The sequence below is a fragment of the Balaenoptera borealis genome (assembly GCF_965194805.1).
Source record: "Balaenoptera borealis genome assembly, chromosome: 8".
NCBI lineage: Eukaryota > Metazoa > Chordata > Mammalia > Artiodactyla > Balaenopteridae > Balaenoptera > Balaenoptera borealis.
Window position 1 is genome coordinate 98,695,039 of NC_138865.1, and position 16,646 is coordinate 98,711,684.

The following is a 16,646-nucleotide window of genomic DNA, read 5'->3' on the forward strand; positions in this document are numbered from 1 at the left end:
GAATGACCTTGTGGAACAGAGCTGGACCACCTGCCCAGACCAGCCAGATTCAAGTGAGAGAAAAATAAACTATCTTATTTAAGCCACTGTATGTTGGGGTCCCTGTTTCAGCAGTTAAGCATCTACCCAACTAATATATTTCCCCAAATCCATTTCTCCATATAATACAGTAAGTCCAGCTTTAGAATTGGGCAGATTACTTCCCAGATAAAGGTTACATTTCCCAGCCTCCTCTGCACCTATGTGTGACCATATGACTAGGCTGTGGCTAATGAAGTGTAAGTAGAATTGTTACACGGGCCTTCTGAGCAATCTCCTTATAAAGTAGTCAGTGATCTTCTTCCCACTTCCTCTTTCCCATGGTCTGGAAAGTGAATGTAATGGCTGGAGATGAAGCAGCCATTTTGGACCATGAAGTTACATTCTAAGAGTTGTGAAGAAGCAGAAGACCAGGATTAGTGTCTCCGATGACCAGTTTTAGACGGCCTACTTCTAGATTTCTTTACGTGACAGAGGAACTTCTATCTTATTTAAGCTATTAATGTTTGTTTGTTGTAGGTAGCTAAACCTAATCTTAAGTAACAGATACATCCAGCATCATATCATCTGCTGGGACACACAACATTTCAAAGCCCAACTTGATTCTTGGATATTCCTCTTAGCAGAAGAAAAGGAAAATCACTTTCCAAATTGCAGAAGTAAGAGGCCAGTTTCCATTCCTTCTGAAGAAAATCAGCTTGGCTTTTGTGCTCACTGAAATACTGCCTCTACAGGGAGGTCATTGAGGGACAAACCCCCTGTCTCTGGGCCCACCAAGCCCCAACAATGGTGGCTCACACTAGGGACACATGACGTGGGAAAACAGTAAAGAAGTGGGATGGAAATGGGGAAAGAGATGTGACCCAGCTCTCATGGGCAGGGCAGTGAGCACGAACACAACGCTGAGCTTGGGACACTAGCCACTGCAAATTTAGGTCCATACAGACAGGGAGGAAATAAGGCAACATTTCTCTTTAAGTTGGGATTTCCCACCAGCTGCTCTTATCTCACACACGCTAGGCCAGATGGCAGTCTCCTCCCTTACCACCCCCTACCCCAATCCCTGACAGAGACAGAGAGTGGAGGCCAGATGCTGAAAACTGGGGGAGCCTAGACTCAGCCCCACCTGTCCGCGGCTTCGCAGGACTTGGCTGACCACCTGCCTCTCCCGGCCTCAGTCTCCCCACCTGTAAAGCCAGCAGCGGGTGGAAGGCGCTGACAGCTCTTGGGACCACTTGTCCAGGCGGATGGGGAGTGGGAGCCACGCGCTCCCCGTCCGGGCCTCGGCCGTGCCGGCGCCGCCTCCATTCGCATCCTAACCAATTGCCCGCCCCCGCCCCCGCTTCCTGCCGCCTCCGGCCCCCGTCCCGGGTCTCCGCTCCCGCAGCCCCTCATCCTCACGCAGCCTCACCCTCCTCGGACAGGTAGCGTAGGTCGTAGAACTCCCCCGCGAAGGTGCCGTAGGAGGAGTCGTGGCGCGGCACCGCCTCGTCGGAGCCCGAGTCCCCCCGCGCGCGGCCCCGGGGCCCCCGGCCCCCGGCGCCCGCGCCGTCGTCCGCGGGGCTGGCGGCACAGGCGACGGGCCCGGCCAGCAGCAGCAAGAGCAGCGGCGCCCAGGCCCCCGGGCGCTGCCGGCGCAGCCGCGCCATCGCTATCCACGGATCCCGCAGCCAGGCCGCTCGGGCCGCAGCAGGGGCGCCGCGGGCGCTGGGCCGGGACTGCGCGGCCGCCGCCGCCGCCGCCAGCACGCGTCCGCCCCCTCCCGCAGCCCGCGCAGCCGCGGAGCCGCCCGCACCCGCGGCCTCCCAGGCTCGGTCTGCGCATCCTCGCTCGCGCCAGAAGCCTCCCCTTCTTCCTAGCATCGTCTCCTCGTCGCCTGAACTCTCTTTCTCTGCCTCCGTTCTTTCTCCCATTTCTCCTCCCTCCCTCCACGAGTCTCTCACAGACACAGATTTGGCCTTTCTACCCTCTTGCTGCTACTCAGAAAGTGGTCCACGGAGCAGCGGCATCCCCAGAGGCCAGCATGTTAGCATCTCTAATCTCGGGCCCCACGGCAGACGCGTGGCTCAGGATGCATTTTATCCCCGGGAGACCCCAGTATACGTTCACATGTAAGAAGTGCTCCCCGGAGGGTTCACCCTGAACACACCTTGTCAGAGTCACTGCTTCCTCCACCTTGTTCCAGCACTTTTTGGTTTATATAAAGCACTTACTATATCCATTACTTCTTGGGATCATCACTGAAAAAGTTGAAATTGCAAGATCCGCACTTTATAGATAGGTAAACCGAGGTCCTTAGGGCCACTTTAAACATAGGTAAACCGAGGTCCGAGGTCCTTAGGGTCTAGCTTCCCGAGGGAAACTAGAACCCAGCTCTTTGGGCTGGATTCACATAGATTTTTGGCGTGTGCAGTCAGCAGAGGCTGCAGGTGCCCTTGCGTAACGTGCCCCCTTCCACACCAGGCAACTGGTTTACTGGTTTCCCCACAGTGAGCAGGTACAGGCCTGGGCAGGCCCAGACCGTGGAATTCCCGACTTTCCCAAATCCATTCCTGCCGCTTGTAGTTCAGTTCCGGTTGTTTACTCAGCCATTCATTCATTCATTCGCACCAAGCACTTAACTACATGCCAGGCCTTTCCAAATGATGGCTTTGGAGTGATAACACATTCAAACTGCTAAGCTGTTTTCCGCTAGAAAACATGGAGACGATTCTTTTTATGCTAGTATTGCAGATCCAGCATTCTAGCTTGCTTTTAAATTTTATTTTATTGCATAAACAAACAAAATAATTACGGAGGCAGAAAAGCATAGAGGTTTCAAACGAGAGAAGTCAGGCAGTGCCGCGTGGTGGTCAGTAACCTCCATGATGCACTGGAGATTAGGTAACATGATAGAGGTGAGGATCAGTAGTATTGAATGAATACCTAAATTTATAGTATTGAACCCTATGACAATGAACGAATGAATATGCCTATGGTTATGAAATACAAAGTTTCAAAAGAAACTAGTGATTACAACCTTTTTTGGCCCAGGAGAGATGGGAGACAGGGGACTGCTGTGGAAAGTGAGTTTTGTGTGACCCAGAGGTCAAATGTTTGCTTTTAGGTATCAGTTAACACTGATGGTGGGTTGTCCAATTGGAGTTTAAACATGTTTATCCTGACAGGTGATTCAGGTATAATTCATGGAAACACTGGGCTTCACTAGGTCTCCCAATATCCCAGTCGTTGTAAGAACTATGTCAGATTTACTGCTTGAAAAAGGTAAGATGAACTATAATTACTTTAAAAATCAAAACAAAGACATTTCTTTCCCAAAAACATAGCTTTCAGAGGATAAAATTCTAAAATACAAGAAATCCAATCAATTGAAAATCTGTTAGAGTAGTCCTTAAAGAACAAAAAAATCAAAAAAAAAATCTTGTTAAAAATTGAAATGTCTTTCTTTTCATCTTCCTGTTTATCAGGAAAGATATGGCCAATTTTAAATGGACCAATGTTTAGCAAAAAAAGCAAGCATTGGACTTCTGATTCTGGTGTTGATTCACCGGTTTGGGAATCCAAGCTGTTATCTATTACTTTATTTTTTATTCCCTTCATTTTAATTAATACAATTAACAGTGATGGTGCCAGATATAAGGCAAATTAAAACCAGGTCATTCTTCTGGTAAACTGGTCTGGTAAAACCAGGTGGGCTTTTTTTTTTTTTTTTTTGGGCAGGGGATGTTGGGTGCTGGTGTTGGAGAAGGGTTTGCACCCACAGCTTAAAATGAGGCTTGTAGGTAAACTGCAGATTTCAATGACTTACCCATGATCAAGGACCTGGGGTCCATGGACTCAAAGGCGGACATAGATGGGTTTCAGGGGTGGTGTGAGGATCCAGTGAAAGTCCTGGAATGATGTGTGACGTATAGCTTTTTCTAGGGAGAATACCCATAATCTTCATGGGTCACTTAAAAGTCTGCACACCACCCCAGGGCCTTAGAACCTACTCTGGTTTCCAATTCCTTACGGGCTTGGCTGCTTCCTTTCACGAGGTTCTCTCTCATCCACTTAAATTGCTTTTGGGATTTTCTTATTCTTTTTGTTTTCTTACAAGATTTCAGCCCTGGAGGGAGACCTGTTCTCACCCTCAGCACATATTCCCTACTTTGTTATATCCCAGGTTTTGCATAAACCCTCTGCTCCCCACTGATGTGAATCCACAATACTGTGGTTTTCTCTTTTGTACATATTTTTCAAGGAAGAACGTTTCCTGAACATGCTGAGACCACTGCCTGAACAGGAGTTGGGTATTCAAACAAGAACTTAGAGATGAACCTGAGTTTAATTTCATTTGCATTTTTTCAAAAAGATAGCACCTTTATTTTCTCTTCTCAAAGCCATTTCTCTAAAACAATTTTTTTCTGTTATAAACTTCACCCCCCACAAATCAGTGCTGCATCTCGGTATCTGACCAGTTTAACAACAGATTTGCCCACGCTTCTGTCTGTCTAGTAATATATGTGATTTTTTTCACTTTTGATTGTTTATGAAATAAAAGTTGTGATCTTGGCAGTTCCTCAAAAAGTTCAACATAGAGTTGCCGTATGACGCAGCTATTCCCATCTCAGTTATATACCCAAGAGAACTGGAAACATATGTTCACAAATGTTCATATTATTCGTAAGAGTCAAAAAGTGGAAGCAAGCCAAATGTCTATTAATTGATGAATGGATAAACAAAATGTGGCATATCCTTACAATGGAATATTATATAGCCATTAAAAAGGAATGAAGTACTAATACATGCTACAGCATGGATGAAACTTGAAAACGTTGCGTTAAGTGAAAGAAGCCAGTCACAAAAGACCACATATTGTGATTCCATTTATATGAAATGTCCAGAATAGGCAAATCCATAGACAGAAATCCAAAGACAGAAAGTAAATTAGTGGTTGCTAAAAGATAGGGGGAGGGGAGAATTGGTAGTGACTACAGATATGGAGTTTCTTTTTGGAATCATGGAAATGTTGTGTAATTAGATAGTTGTGATATTTGTATGACATTATGAATATGCTAAAAAATACTGAATTATATACATTAAAATGGTTAACATGGTGAATTTCAAGTTTTTTAAAAGCTGTGATCTTTGAGATGATGAAAGAAAGATAAAGATGGTAACAGAATATTCTTGTGCTATTCTGGGAGTGTAAAATTTGGGGCATTCAGGTGGGATCTTCTGAATGCTCTAGGACCTCGTTTTTAAACTCTTTAAACATAAGGATTGCCTATGTAATCTACAATCCACAAACCTGGGGTTTCAGGATTCCCAGGCCACTTGCATTAACCCTCACCCCCATACCCACCAGGAGTCTGTGGCTCACAGTCTGGAACACTTGCTCCGGAATGATTATGTCAGCAAGCTGATTTTTCTCCCTGGACATAAGATGTGTTGTGTGACCGTATGGTACTGTTATTTTGGTTTTAAGTATATAAAAAAAGGCGAAGTGATTGTACCAATTCATTTTTATCCCTATGAATCCACCCAACACAATGTCATCTTCTCAGGTCACAATGCCAAGCACCCAACATACATGTACGTAGGCAAATAACCAGGACAACTGCTGAAACAATGGAATCCTCTTGATTTTACTGGTTAGAGTTGAGCTGCCAAAGGTACTGGGTTTTCATATACAGTAACAGCCAACTTGTTTGTGATCAGACTTCCAGTGACATCAACCTTCAGAAACATCTGTGAACCCAGGGGGACATGGGGAAGAAGCAGCAGGCTCAGAGCCTCCTGAGAACAATGGCCAAAAAGCCCATGCATCCCTCCTCGGAAGCAAAGCCAACCTGACACGTATGTAACACTGAGTTTCCTGGCTTCCTCAAGAAAACTTCAGTTTTGCCCTGGAGCTTTCCATCAGAGAGCCAGAAGTGAAGAGCAGAAGACTGAGAAAGCAGGTTAGAAAAGGAGGGATTGGCAAGAGGTGACAACCCCAGAAACAGATATTTCCCCCATACTGTACAGGAACACATTTTGTATCGTGTACACAACATAAAGAACGGCTAAAGCTGTTTTAAAAGTACAGCCGGGGTCATGTAGTATTGGGGTGGGGGGGTAAAAGTTCCCAAATACCACAATTGCCCCCAGACAGCTTCACCAATAGAGCAGACAGCAGTGCAAACCATCAATGAGAAAAGCATTAGTCTGTGAAAGGCAAGCCAAGCCCTGCACATTTGGATAGTTCCTGATGACATCACTGCGCCACACCAAGGTACAAAAGGGGCTGATGTTCGTAATGATGACCATGACTCATCAAGAAAAGGTTAAATACTCTCCAGTATACTCTGTTTACTAAGGCAGGGAAGTGTGTAATATATTTTAGAAAGATTTCCTCCCAAAAAAATATTAAAATTGTATAGATTCAGCACTTAAAGGGTTAATCCTCTGTTATCTGAATATTTGCGTACATTACCTCATTTTACAACAATGCTAGTCAATGAGGCATTACTTTTTTTTATAATCATTAGTATCAAATTATTGGCACCATTCAGGTTTAAGGATAGGGACAGGAGAGCAAATTATACAACATAAAAATACAGTTCTGATACAAATATACGAGATCAATTCCACTTAAGTGGTCATAAGAAATGGATGGACATTTTACACACAAGGAAATACAGCTAATAAGTCACCACATGGAAAAGTGCTCAGCCTTGCTAGCAATTAATGAAATAAAACCACCTTTCAAGAAACAACTATACGCACTTATTAAACTAGCAAAAATAAATAAAAATGGCACAACCCAATACTGGCAGAACTATTGGTAAATAGAAATGCTTATACATTGCTGGTGGCATCATAAATTGTAGAGGGGATTCAAGCATTCAGAGAGGATGGGGGGGTTGAACTTGATGACCTTTAAGGTCTTTTCAACCCAGAGACTAGATCTTTCTAGAAAGCAATCTGGCACTATGAAACAAGAGCTATAAAATCCCTCATGCTCTTTGACCTTGTAATCTCTCTTTGGAGATATTCCCAAGGGGAGAATCCAAAGGAAGGAACATTTTTTACAAAGACATTCATAGCAGCACTATTTATAAGAGTGAAAAATTAGATATAACTCAAATATCTAGTAATGGCAAGAAGTGAGGTTAATCATGTTACATGAATACAAAGAAATCAAAATTGGTGAGAGCAGGATCAGTGTTGAAAAGAGGAGCTGTGTGTTAGAGGGAGGAAGTAACCAAAGAGCACGTACACACTGACCGTATTGATGTAAAAATGTGTGCATATTCACTGAGAAAGCATGGGAAACATTTCAGAGGGCTAGTTTGTGGTTACGGGGGTTCTTAATTATTCCTGCAAAGTTGTTCAAGTGCATAATAAAAATTTAAAAACACATTTCTTGAAACTATATAAAAAGAGAGCAAAGTTTCTTCTGGTCAAGTTTCTGTCAACAGGACATGAGTTGATCAACTTTAGAAATAATTTTCCTTTATGGAACACCCAAATGAATCCTGATATCAAGTCACTTTGTAAGGATTTTTAGACAATTTAAACTATAATGTCTTACTTTGGGTTCAATAATAAATTTTATATATCCCAAATAATATCATATACCATAAATTCACAAGTTAAATTGTATTTCAGATTAAGCTGAAGCACCTTCAGCCCTGGTGACTGCAACTTTCCTTTTTTAGTTCACCTACTTGTGTCTGAATAAAAATGAATGTTAAAGACTTTGTAAGATCTGTGTATTTACCAGTGTAAATGAAAAACCAGCAGTAAAGAATTATTCTCTCATTAAAAATGACTCTAACAACAGTCAAAGCTTGGTGCAAGTGTCAATCATACAAAATCACATGGTTGAGATTGACAGCAAAGGATTCCGTGCCATATTAACCCCTGTGGTTATTAATATATACACACAGGTACTTCTGAAAAGGAATCCTGGTTTTCCCATCTTTCTTCTAGGCTTACCAAATCCTGTCTCAACTACACTGAGTAGCAGAAAAACTCTAATACTCAGGAGACATAAAATATCTTTTCCGATAGAAGTCAAGCCAGAAGTTGGCTTCGACTAACCACAGAGACCTGGGCCAACCGAGCACACATTTGTATGTTGTGCTAGAGTGATCACACAAAGCCCGAAGAAAGAAAACGGACAGAAGGCACCATGCCATCCTCCAGGCACCAAGGGGAGAATTTCACAGTTCGGTCATCAACAGTCTTTTCATCATTTTCTCTCTCTCCAGTTCCTGCCGGAGCGTCTCTGCACTGAAAAAGAATAAGGTGACAAAATGGTGAGATACACGCTCAAATATGGTAAGAGCAGTCTCAGTTTAAATGTCGTCTCCCAGATTCTTTCCCAATCTGAGTTCTTGACTTTCTCTTTCAGGCTCCTTAAGGACCCCCTACATTTGCTAGCATTACAGTGACCTGAAATAGGCTGCCTATGGGTTTCCCCCACCAGACGGAGAGCTTCTGAAGGCACCGCTCCTCAGGGGACTGACTGTTATATATGCCATTCCTCTCTGAAACCCTGGAGCCTAGCAAAGGATCTGGCACATAGAAGCCTCTCAGTAAAGGTCATTTAAATGAATGGGAAAATGTCCAGGGGTTAGATTTCTTTAAATCATGTTTTCAATTGGTTTCATATGCACTGTCTCCCAGAATTACCTCCAATGTTTTAATAAATAAAATTGAATGAAGTAAAATTGGCTGCTTTAAGAGGTTGCTGCTGAGTTCTTGGCCCTCGAGCCCAGTTGCCTATCTATGGAATTTCTCTCCACTGTTTAGGTGCACGCATACACACACACACACACACACACACACCCCACAGGAAGTACACGTCTTGAAAGGCACAATCAATTCTTTAAATAATTTCATTCAGAGTAGAAAGCAATGTTTCTACTATGGCCAAGAAGGCTTTACACAATCTGGCCCCAGCCTACAGCTTCATGGGTTTCCTCTCCTGTCGTTCACTACCTCTCTGGCTGCACTAGCCCCCTTAACTCCTCCTTAACCATGCCAGGCTCACGCCACCTCAGAAGCCTTAGCACCGGCTGTTCCCTCTGACTACTATATTCCTTTCCCAAATATCTGCAGCTTGCTCCCCTCACCACCTTCAGCTCTCTGCTTAAATGCCACCTGGGTGAGACCATCCCAGCATGCCCTATTGCCCTTCATGGATTTATGTCCCTAGCACTTGTCACTATCTCACACACACATACACACACTCATTCAATGTCTCTCTCCCCTCCCCCGACACTAAATTGTAAACTCCATAAAGGTAGCACTTTCATCTGTTTTGTTCACTCTACATCCCTAGCACCTAGAATAGCGTCTAGCCTTTGACGACATTTTAATAAACATCAATATTCAGAGAATAAATGAATAAAAGAATGAATAAGAGAGTGGTAGATGTCACAAACACAATGCACCTAGAGCCTGTGCCTGGTTTTCCTGTCATCAGAGTTACCTGTTGGTACCTGCTGATCTGACTCACCTGGCCACTGGAGAAACAGGCTTCCGAATGGTGTAGATGGTCTGCACTGTGGAGACGGTCTCTGTCAAAGGCCTCAGGGTTGCTGCTGGAATCAGTGGGGAAGACTGGCCAGGACAGCATTGTAATTTACTGTCTCTAAAGTCTGCCTGGAGAGGAAACAGAAAAGAGGAAATCAATCTCAGTTTGGGTCCCATTTTTACACTGTCAGCTGCTCCCTAAGCCTTACCACACAGTCCCTGTTATTTTATTTATTTAAGAAATTTTATTTAATTAATTAATTTATTTATTTTTGGCTGCGTTGGGTCCTCGTTGCTGCGCATGGACTTTCTCTAGTTGCGGCAAGCGGGGGCTGCTCTTCGTTGCGGTGCGTGGGCTTCTCATTATGGTGGCTTCTCTTGTTGTGGAGCATGGGTTCCATGCGCATGGGCTTCAGTAGTTGTGGCACGCGGGCTCAGTAGTTGTGGCACTTGGGCTCTAGAGTGCAGGCTCAGTAGTTGTGGCGCACGGGCTTAGTTGCTCCGCGGCATGTGGGATCTTCCCGGACCAGGGCTCGAACCTGTGTCCCCTGCATTGGCAGGCGTATTCTTAACCACTGCACTACCAGGGAAGCCCAGTCCCTGTTATTTTTTAATAATAGTTAATCAATTGCCATTTATTAAACGATTTTGCTTAGTGCTAGCCACTATGCTAAGCACTTGACATACGTTACCTCTGGACAATCTTAAAGGTAGAGGTCATGTTTCATCACATGTTAGACACCACCATTTGTAAGATGCACCATTTTTGCATGTGCCACAGAGAAAGAAAAAGTAACCATCCGAACTCTGTCATGTACACTATTGTAATAAACATTCTGATTTCAGAGATGTTAGAAGGTGGAAAAACGCACATCTTGGAACTGATTTTATGGAAAAGGAAAGTGAGGCTCCAAGAGGTTAAGTAATCGTCCCAAGGTCACACAGTTAATAAGTATTAAGAACCAGTATTTAGAACCAGGGTTGGCTGACTTCATAATTGGTGTTTTTTACCATTATAACAATGGTTCCCAAAGTATGGGCCCCAGACTAGCAGCATCAGTACCATCTTGAAACTTGGTGAAAATGCAAATTCTCAGGCCCCAACTAAGACCTTTGGAACCAGAATGTTTGGGGACAAAGTCCAGCAATCTGTGTTTTTACGAGACCTTCAGATGATTCTGATATACAGTAGAGTTTGAGAACTATTGGTCTAGAGTACACTGCCTCATTTGGAGAGGATAATTTATTGTTGTTTCCATTACAAAGCAAGATATGCTTATTACTTTACATAGAAAACTCAGAAGATATATAAAAGTAAATAAATGAAGAAATTCCATAATCCCTTACTATCACTCTCAGTGTATTTCCTCATAGCATTTTTTCTATGCATACTTTTTTGTTTGTTTTATATCCTTTCAGTAGTACCAGCTATATATTTTATAACTTGAGTTTTCATGCTAGTTCCTGGCCCCAAACTTGGAGAAATTTTTCACGTGGCTTTCTAAAGAAGAGGTTTTGATCATCAAATGAGCAATATATTTCTAGTGATTAGACAGACGATGAGCTGTCCCTCCTAGGGAAACATGGAAAACCACAAAAATACCAGGTGTAGTTGTAGTTCTGTAAGGGTATATCTGGCTTGAGCAATGGGGAGAATCTTATCTTTGAGAGGTCCTGAAAGACTACTGCTGAGAAATACAAGCCCTTGTTTGTTTTACAAGTGCCTCTAGAGAGAGAACTGACCTGGCCTGGGCTGGAGCAATGCCAAAGAATTGACCACGAGAACAGGAGCATTGTAGAGTTGCTAGCATGTGATGTTTGCCACAGGGAGCTTTCCCAAACTTTGGGCTGTAGTGGTCACTTGTGTGATTTACCAGATAATCCTGGCTCATTGATTTCCATGGTAGCATTACACTTCCCTACCCCACTTTGAAGTTAGGCATGACCATGTGCCTTGTTTTGGCCAAAGAAATGTGGTGCCATATTTTATTTCCATTGGAAGATTTAAGTGCTAGTGGATGATTGTCACCTCTTTTTTTTTCACCTCTGCCACTGTGACTAGCAATGTTTCAGATGGCAGCTGCTCCATTAGCCTGGGTCCCAGAAACAGAGCAACACAGAGCAGAATGTGTAGCCCACTCCTGACAGACGTGCAGCGTGAGTAGTCATAATCCTAGTTATTACTTTAAAATGTACATCTCAGAAATAACTAAATTTCCTTGTCAATTGCATTATTATGAACTTTCATCAAATCTTTAACCGTGGTCATTTTTAAGTCTTTTGTCATTTACAGATAGTTCTGGGTGTACTCTGATGCTTTTGCAAAAATGTTCCTATAAAAGTGTTTCATCTTCAAGGAATTCATGGAAAAGACTCTGACAAGTACAGGTTTCTGGTAACTGACTATACTGCTGAACTGAATAAATAAGCATTTTCAGAACTCTAATGGAAAACTGATGAATTCATAAAAGTGCTAACAAAAGATCAAGATGAAAAAAAAATTAATTACATGGGCCTGAATGAACTGATGAGGATGATTATAATCGTGACTTTCTGTTTGAACAACAACAACAAAAAAATGGAAATTCAATTTGTCATTTTAAAGCATGACTTAGCCCAGCCTTCCTGATACAGGAGCTGGGGTAAGAAGTTATTTTGTTGTTTCAGTGAAGTGGGGGGAGGTTGGGCTTTTGATGCCAATTTTGATCCTTTCTGGAAAAAAGAGGGACATTTACACTTACATACAAAGGCAAAAGTGGGTAAAAGTACCAGGGCCTGAGCATGAATCAAGGCAGTGGCACCAGACTTTATTAATAGTCATTATATTCTTTACTGCCATGCACTCAAAGTAGAAAAAGAAAGAGCCAGCTTCACTTAAGAATGACCTTAGGGAGCAGTGAAAATTACTATTATTAAATCTCAACCCTGAGAACTTGCCTTAATATTTGTTGAATGAAGAACTGAATGAACGAACTTTTGCTGGAACAAAGCAGATAACACAGGGACAGACCAGGTTAGGCAGAAGAACATGGGACAGAAATCTGACCAGAGCCAGGCAGGGGCCCTCATCTTAGACAGACCAAGGCCCTGGGCTGAATATCAAGTAGAGTTAACAGGCCCAAATACAAGCCAGAAACTGGTCTCAGGATTAAGCAAGGAGCCTGGTTGTTGAAACCAGGCCCAAGGTCAATGCTGGATCAACTGCCAGAATAACTTTGGGTGGAGTTCCCTGGAGCTGCTGAGCTCCCCCATGAGTGTGGTCCGGATAGGTGTGGAGGCCTGTGGAGAGGCCAACCCTGCAGCAAGGTCAAGTGTCTTGACCTTGGAGGGGAGGAAAAGACAATATGACACACGGGGGTTGGGGGGGTGGTGGCGGGAGGCGGGTAAGAAAATTAGGAAGCTGAAGCTCATGAATTTGGCTTCTGTTACCATCCAGCTGTTAGTAACTCCCTAATTATAATCTCCAGTCTGGTCCTGTCTCCTGATACAGACTTGGATATCCAACTGCCCATTCATTGTTTCCATTCAGATGTTTCCAAGGCATTTCTAACACATCATGGCCAAAGGCAAACTCATTATCCCTCCCAATCCACTCTTCCCTAAGATTTCCTTATCTTAGTGAATGGACCCACTCTCCATCCACATTCTGCAAGTCAGAAATCTGGGAACCCTTTTTGGCCCTCCCTCTCCCTCACCCTCATCCAATCCAATTTCTTACCAGCCTCTTTTTTGTTTTTTTTAAGAATCTTTTTTTTTTTTAAGATTTTTTTTTGATGTGGACCATTTTTAAAGTCTTTATTGAATTTGTTACAATATTGCTTCTGTTTTATGTTTTGGTTTTTTGGCCACCAGCCATGTGGGAATCTTAGCTCCCCGACCAGGGATTGAACCCACACCCCTTTGCACTGGAAGGCGAAGTCTTAACCACTGAAATGCCAGGGAAGTCCCCCTTACCAGCCTCTTAAGTATCCCCCTGATCTGTGCTCATCTCTCCACCTCCACCATCAACACCACTCTGGATCATACTCTCTGCCTTCTCTCCCTTGAACTATTGTCCTAGATTTCTAGGCTATTTCCCTGAGTCCACTCTGCCTGAACCCAGCTCTGCTCCCACTGCCATCACAGGGATCATTTCCAAATGCAGCTGCCCTGTTACTACCCTGCTCAAAGTCCTTCAAAGGCTTCCCATTGCTCGTAGGATCCAGATCAGAGCCCCTCCTTTGGCCTACAAAGCCAAGCATGGTTTTGCACTATAGGGTTTGTCCCTGCTTTCTTCCCCTTCCTCCTCTCATGCCTCACACCCTCGCTCTCTGCCTTCTAGGCCCACTGGCCTTCATTTCAGTCCCCTGAATGTGGGATGGCTCCTCTGCCCCAGGACTCTGGTTCATGCTGTTCCCTCTGCCTGCTCCAGCTGCCTTCAAGGCCCTCTTGCCCAGTTCTTAAAAGTCCCGGCATGGTTTCTGACATTGGCTTCCTGCTCCATCTTGGCCCCCAGCTTTTCAGGAAAGGCTTCCCTCGCAGCACTGCCAAGGCTGGGGAGCAGGCCAGAGTGCCCGCCACGGCCAGCAGAGGAAGTGGAGCCGGAGCTTCCAGCTGGGGAGCTGTGCCTAGCCAAACTGCAGGGGCCAGATGAATGTTGGGGCAGCAGTATTGAACAGTCTGGCCCAGCCCCTGTGTCTCTGTCCTCTGGTTCTTAAAAGGCAGGTTCTGGAAGCAGATCATGACCCTAGCATGGACTGTTCTAGAAACCTGCTTTTGTCTCTGCATGGACTGCTGAACACCTTCCCAGTTCTGTTCATCCTCCGAAACATGAATCAGCCACTGCTCACACCCTCCCTGTTCATGTGGCTGGCCACCTCAGGTAGTGACCATCACCTAACCCATGAGACTGCACTTCAAGCTACCCCTAGGCCACTTCACAGCCCACCTCACAGATCCTCTAGACTGGCCTTTGGAAGGAGCCTCAGGGATCACTTGGTTCTTGGTTCTAGGAATCGCATACTCTGATCGCTGGGAGGAGGAGAGGGTGAGGGGAAAGAGGAGGGAGACTCTTCTGCCCCCCCATTTGAGCCTCCCCACTTCTGCTCAGTAGATGGTGAGCTTCTGCAGAAGCTTTTAGTTAAAGAAAAAAAGTTGAGCAGCTGAAAAGAATCCTGAAAATCATCGAACTCTCTCATTTTGCAGATGAGGAAACTACATTTAAATGTTTAAAAACATTTCAACAGTTTGCAAAGAGTTTAAATAAGCTGCTCAGCGACACAGAGAGCCATGGTAACGGGAAAGCCAGTTGTCATGACTACCTGCTCTTGTTAAGTACACCACCTGCCTCTCCAGCGTTGAGAAACAACAGTCATACTTGACATTTGTGGGGTGGTCTGTGGTCGATAAAGTACTTTCAAGTTCTTGATCCCTTTTGATCCTTCCCTCAACCAGATATAAGAAGGAGGATGTTATTACTATTTCCACTTTAAGTAAGAGGAGACTGGTGCTCAGAGTGGTAAAATAACTTAACCTAAAATCTTCCCGTTATCAAAATGCAGATCCAACCCAAAAGAATTAAAAACAGGGACTCAGACAAATATAGGTACCTGCATGTTCACAGCAGCATTATTCACATTAGCCAAAAGGTGGAGACAACCCATCAATGCCCATCAGTGAATGAATAGATCAACAAGTTATGGTATATAAGTACAACGGAATATTATTCCTCCATAAGAAGAAATGAAGTACTGATATATCTTACAGTGTGCATGAGCCTTACAAACATTATGCTAAGTGACAGAAGCCAGACACAATAGGTCACACAGTATATGATTCCATTTTTATGGAATATCCAAACTGGGCAAATCCAGAAAGACAGAACACAGATTGGTGGTTGACAGGGCCCAGAGGGAAGGGGAAAATGGGAAGTGACTGTTTGATGGGTATGAGGTTTCCTTTGGGGGTGATGAAAAGGTTTTAGAATTAGATGGAGGTGGTAGTTGCATGACACTGAATGTACTAAATGTTACTGTGTTGTCACTTTAAAGTGGTTAATTTTTGGGGCTTCCCTGGTGGCGCAGTAGTTGAGAGTCTGCCTGCCAATGCAGGGGACGCAGGTTTGGGCCCTGGTCTGGGAAGATCCCACATGCCACGGAGCAGCTAGGCCTGTGAGCCACAATTACTGAGCCTGCGCGTCTGGAGCCTGTGCTCCGCAACAACAGAGGCCGCGATAGTGAGAAGCCCGCGCACCGCGATGAAGAGTGGTCCCCACTTGCCGCAACTAGAGAAAGCCCTCGCACAGAAACGAAGACCCAACACAGCCAAAAGTAAAAATAAATAAATAAACCCAAAAGTTTAAAAAAAACCCAAAACATTAAAGTGGTTAATTTTATGTTACATGAAGCTCACCTCAATAAAATAAAACTAGAAGATGCAGACCCCCAAACCCCAGCTCCTTCCCAGCCTCACAGAGTTCACAGTGATCAAAAGAAGCTGTTGGCACTGCTGGCTGGCAACCCACAGGAAAGCACGCCACCTGGGAACAATGTCTCGAAACACAGATCTGTTTTCCGGATCTACTTACGGTAAACTGTGGCCCTGTTATGAAAGGATCAGGAAAAGGGGTCACTGTATCAGCCGGGAATGTTTTTATCTTCAAAAAAGAGACAGAGAAGAGTGTTACTTTCAGATTAGAAAACAAAGTTTTGAAATCTTTGGCAGTGCATTTTTAAACCGAACTGAAGGTTTCAGGGGAACACACACCGAGCCTTCATTACTTGTTGAAGAAATACACCAAGGGTCTCTAGGAGTGTTGCCCAGCGCTCATATCTGTGCCCGTTGTTGTGCTATAGGGCCAGGCCGCTGCAAGGAAGACAGGCTGGAGTCTTCCTCGCCCTGACCATGACCAGGGCGTATAATGAGGCAGGTGAGGGCTCCCTGGGGGCCTGCTGACGGCTCCCCTGCAGCTGTGGAGAATGGACTAGAGGCCGCTGAGAGGGCACATCTGGGAACACAGTGTATCAGAGTGGACAGAGTACCAGGAGGCCTGGACTAAGCAGGCCAGGAGGATTCCCTGCCTGTTCACTTTAGTTGCTGGGCTCCCTGCAAACTCT

General features: G+C 44.4%; 2 protein-coding genes across 15 annotated transcripts in view; both read right to left on the reverse strand.

The window, feature by feature from the left end:
* Positions 1 to 1,811, reverse strand: part of FRRS1L (ferric chelate reductase 1 like) — a 31,356-nt gene extending 29,545 nt beyond the window's left edge. For 7 of the 9 annotated variants that reach the window (XR_014247900.1, XR_014247901.1, XR_014247902.1 and 4 more), the window contains exon 1: positions 1,451 to 1,810. Coding sequence is in view for 5 of the 9 variants with exons in the window: in XM_082404133.1 (XP_082260259.1) it covers positions 1,451 to 1,688 (238 nt within the window). In the remaining 4 variants the exon portion in view is untranslated. Of the gene's footprint in view, positions 1 to 1,450 lie in introns of all 9 variants that reach the window. The other 2 variants (XM_082404132.1, XM_082404131.1) reach the window with 1 other exon arrangement.
* A 3,083-nt stretch (positions 1,812 to 4,894) lies between these two features.
* EPB41L4B (erythrocyte membrane protein band 4.1 like 4B) overlaps positions 4,895 to 16,646 on the reverse strand; it is a 143,280-nt gene continuing 131,528 nt past the window's right edge. For all 6 annotated transcript variants that reach the window (XM_082403888.1, XM_082403885.1, XM_082403884.1 and 3 more), the window contains 3 exons: positions 16,118 to 16,186; positions 9,536 to 9,681; positions 4,895 to 8,304 (listed from right to left, as the gene is read on the reverse strand). In XM_082403888.1, coding sequence (XP_082260014.1) covers positions 8,235 to 8,304; positions 9,536 to 9,681; positions 16,118 to 16,186 — 285 coding nt within the window. In that variant the 3' untranslated portion in view covers positions 4,895 to 8,234. The remainder of the gene's footprint in view (positions 8,305 to 9,535; positions 9,682 to 16,117; positions 16,187 to 16,646) is intronic.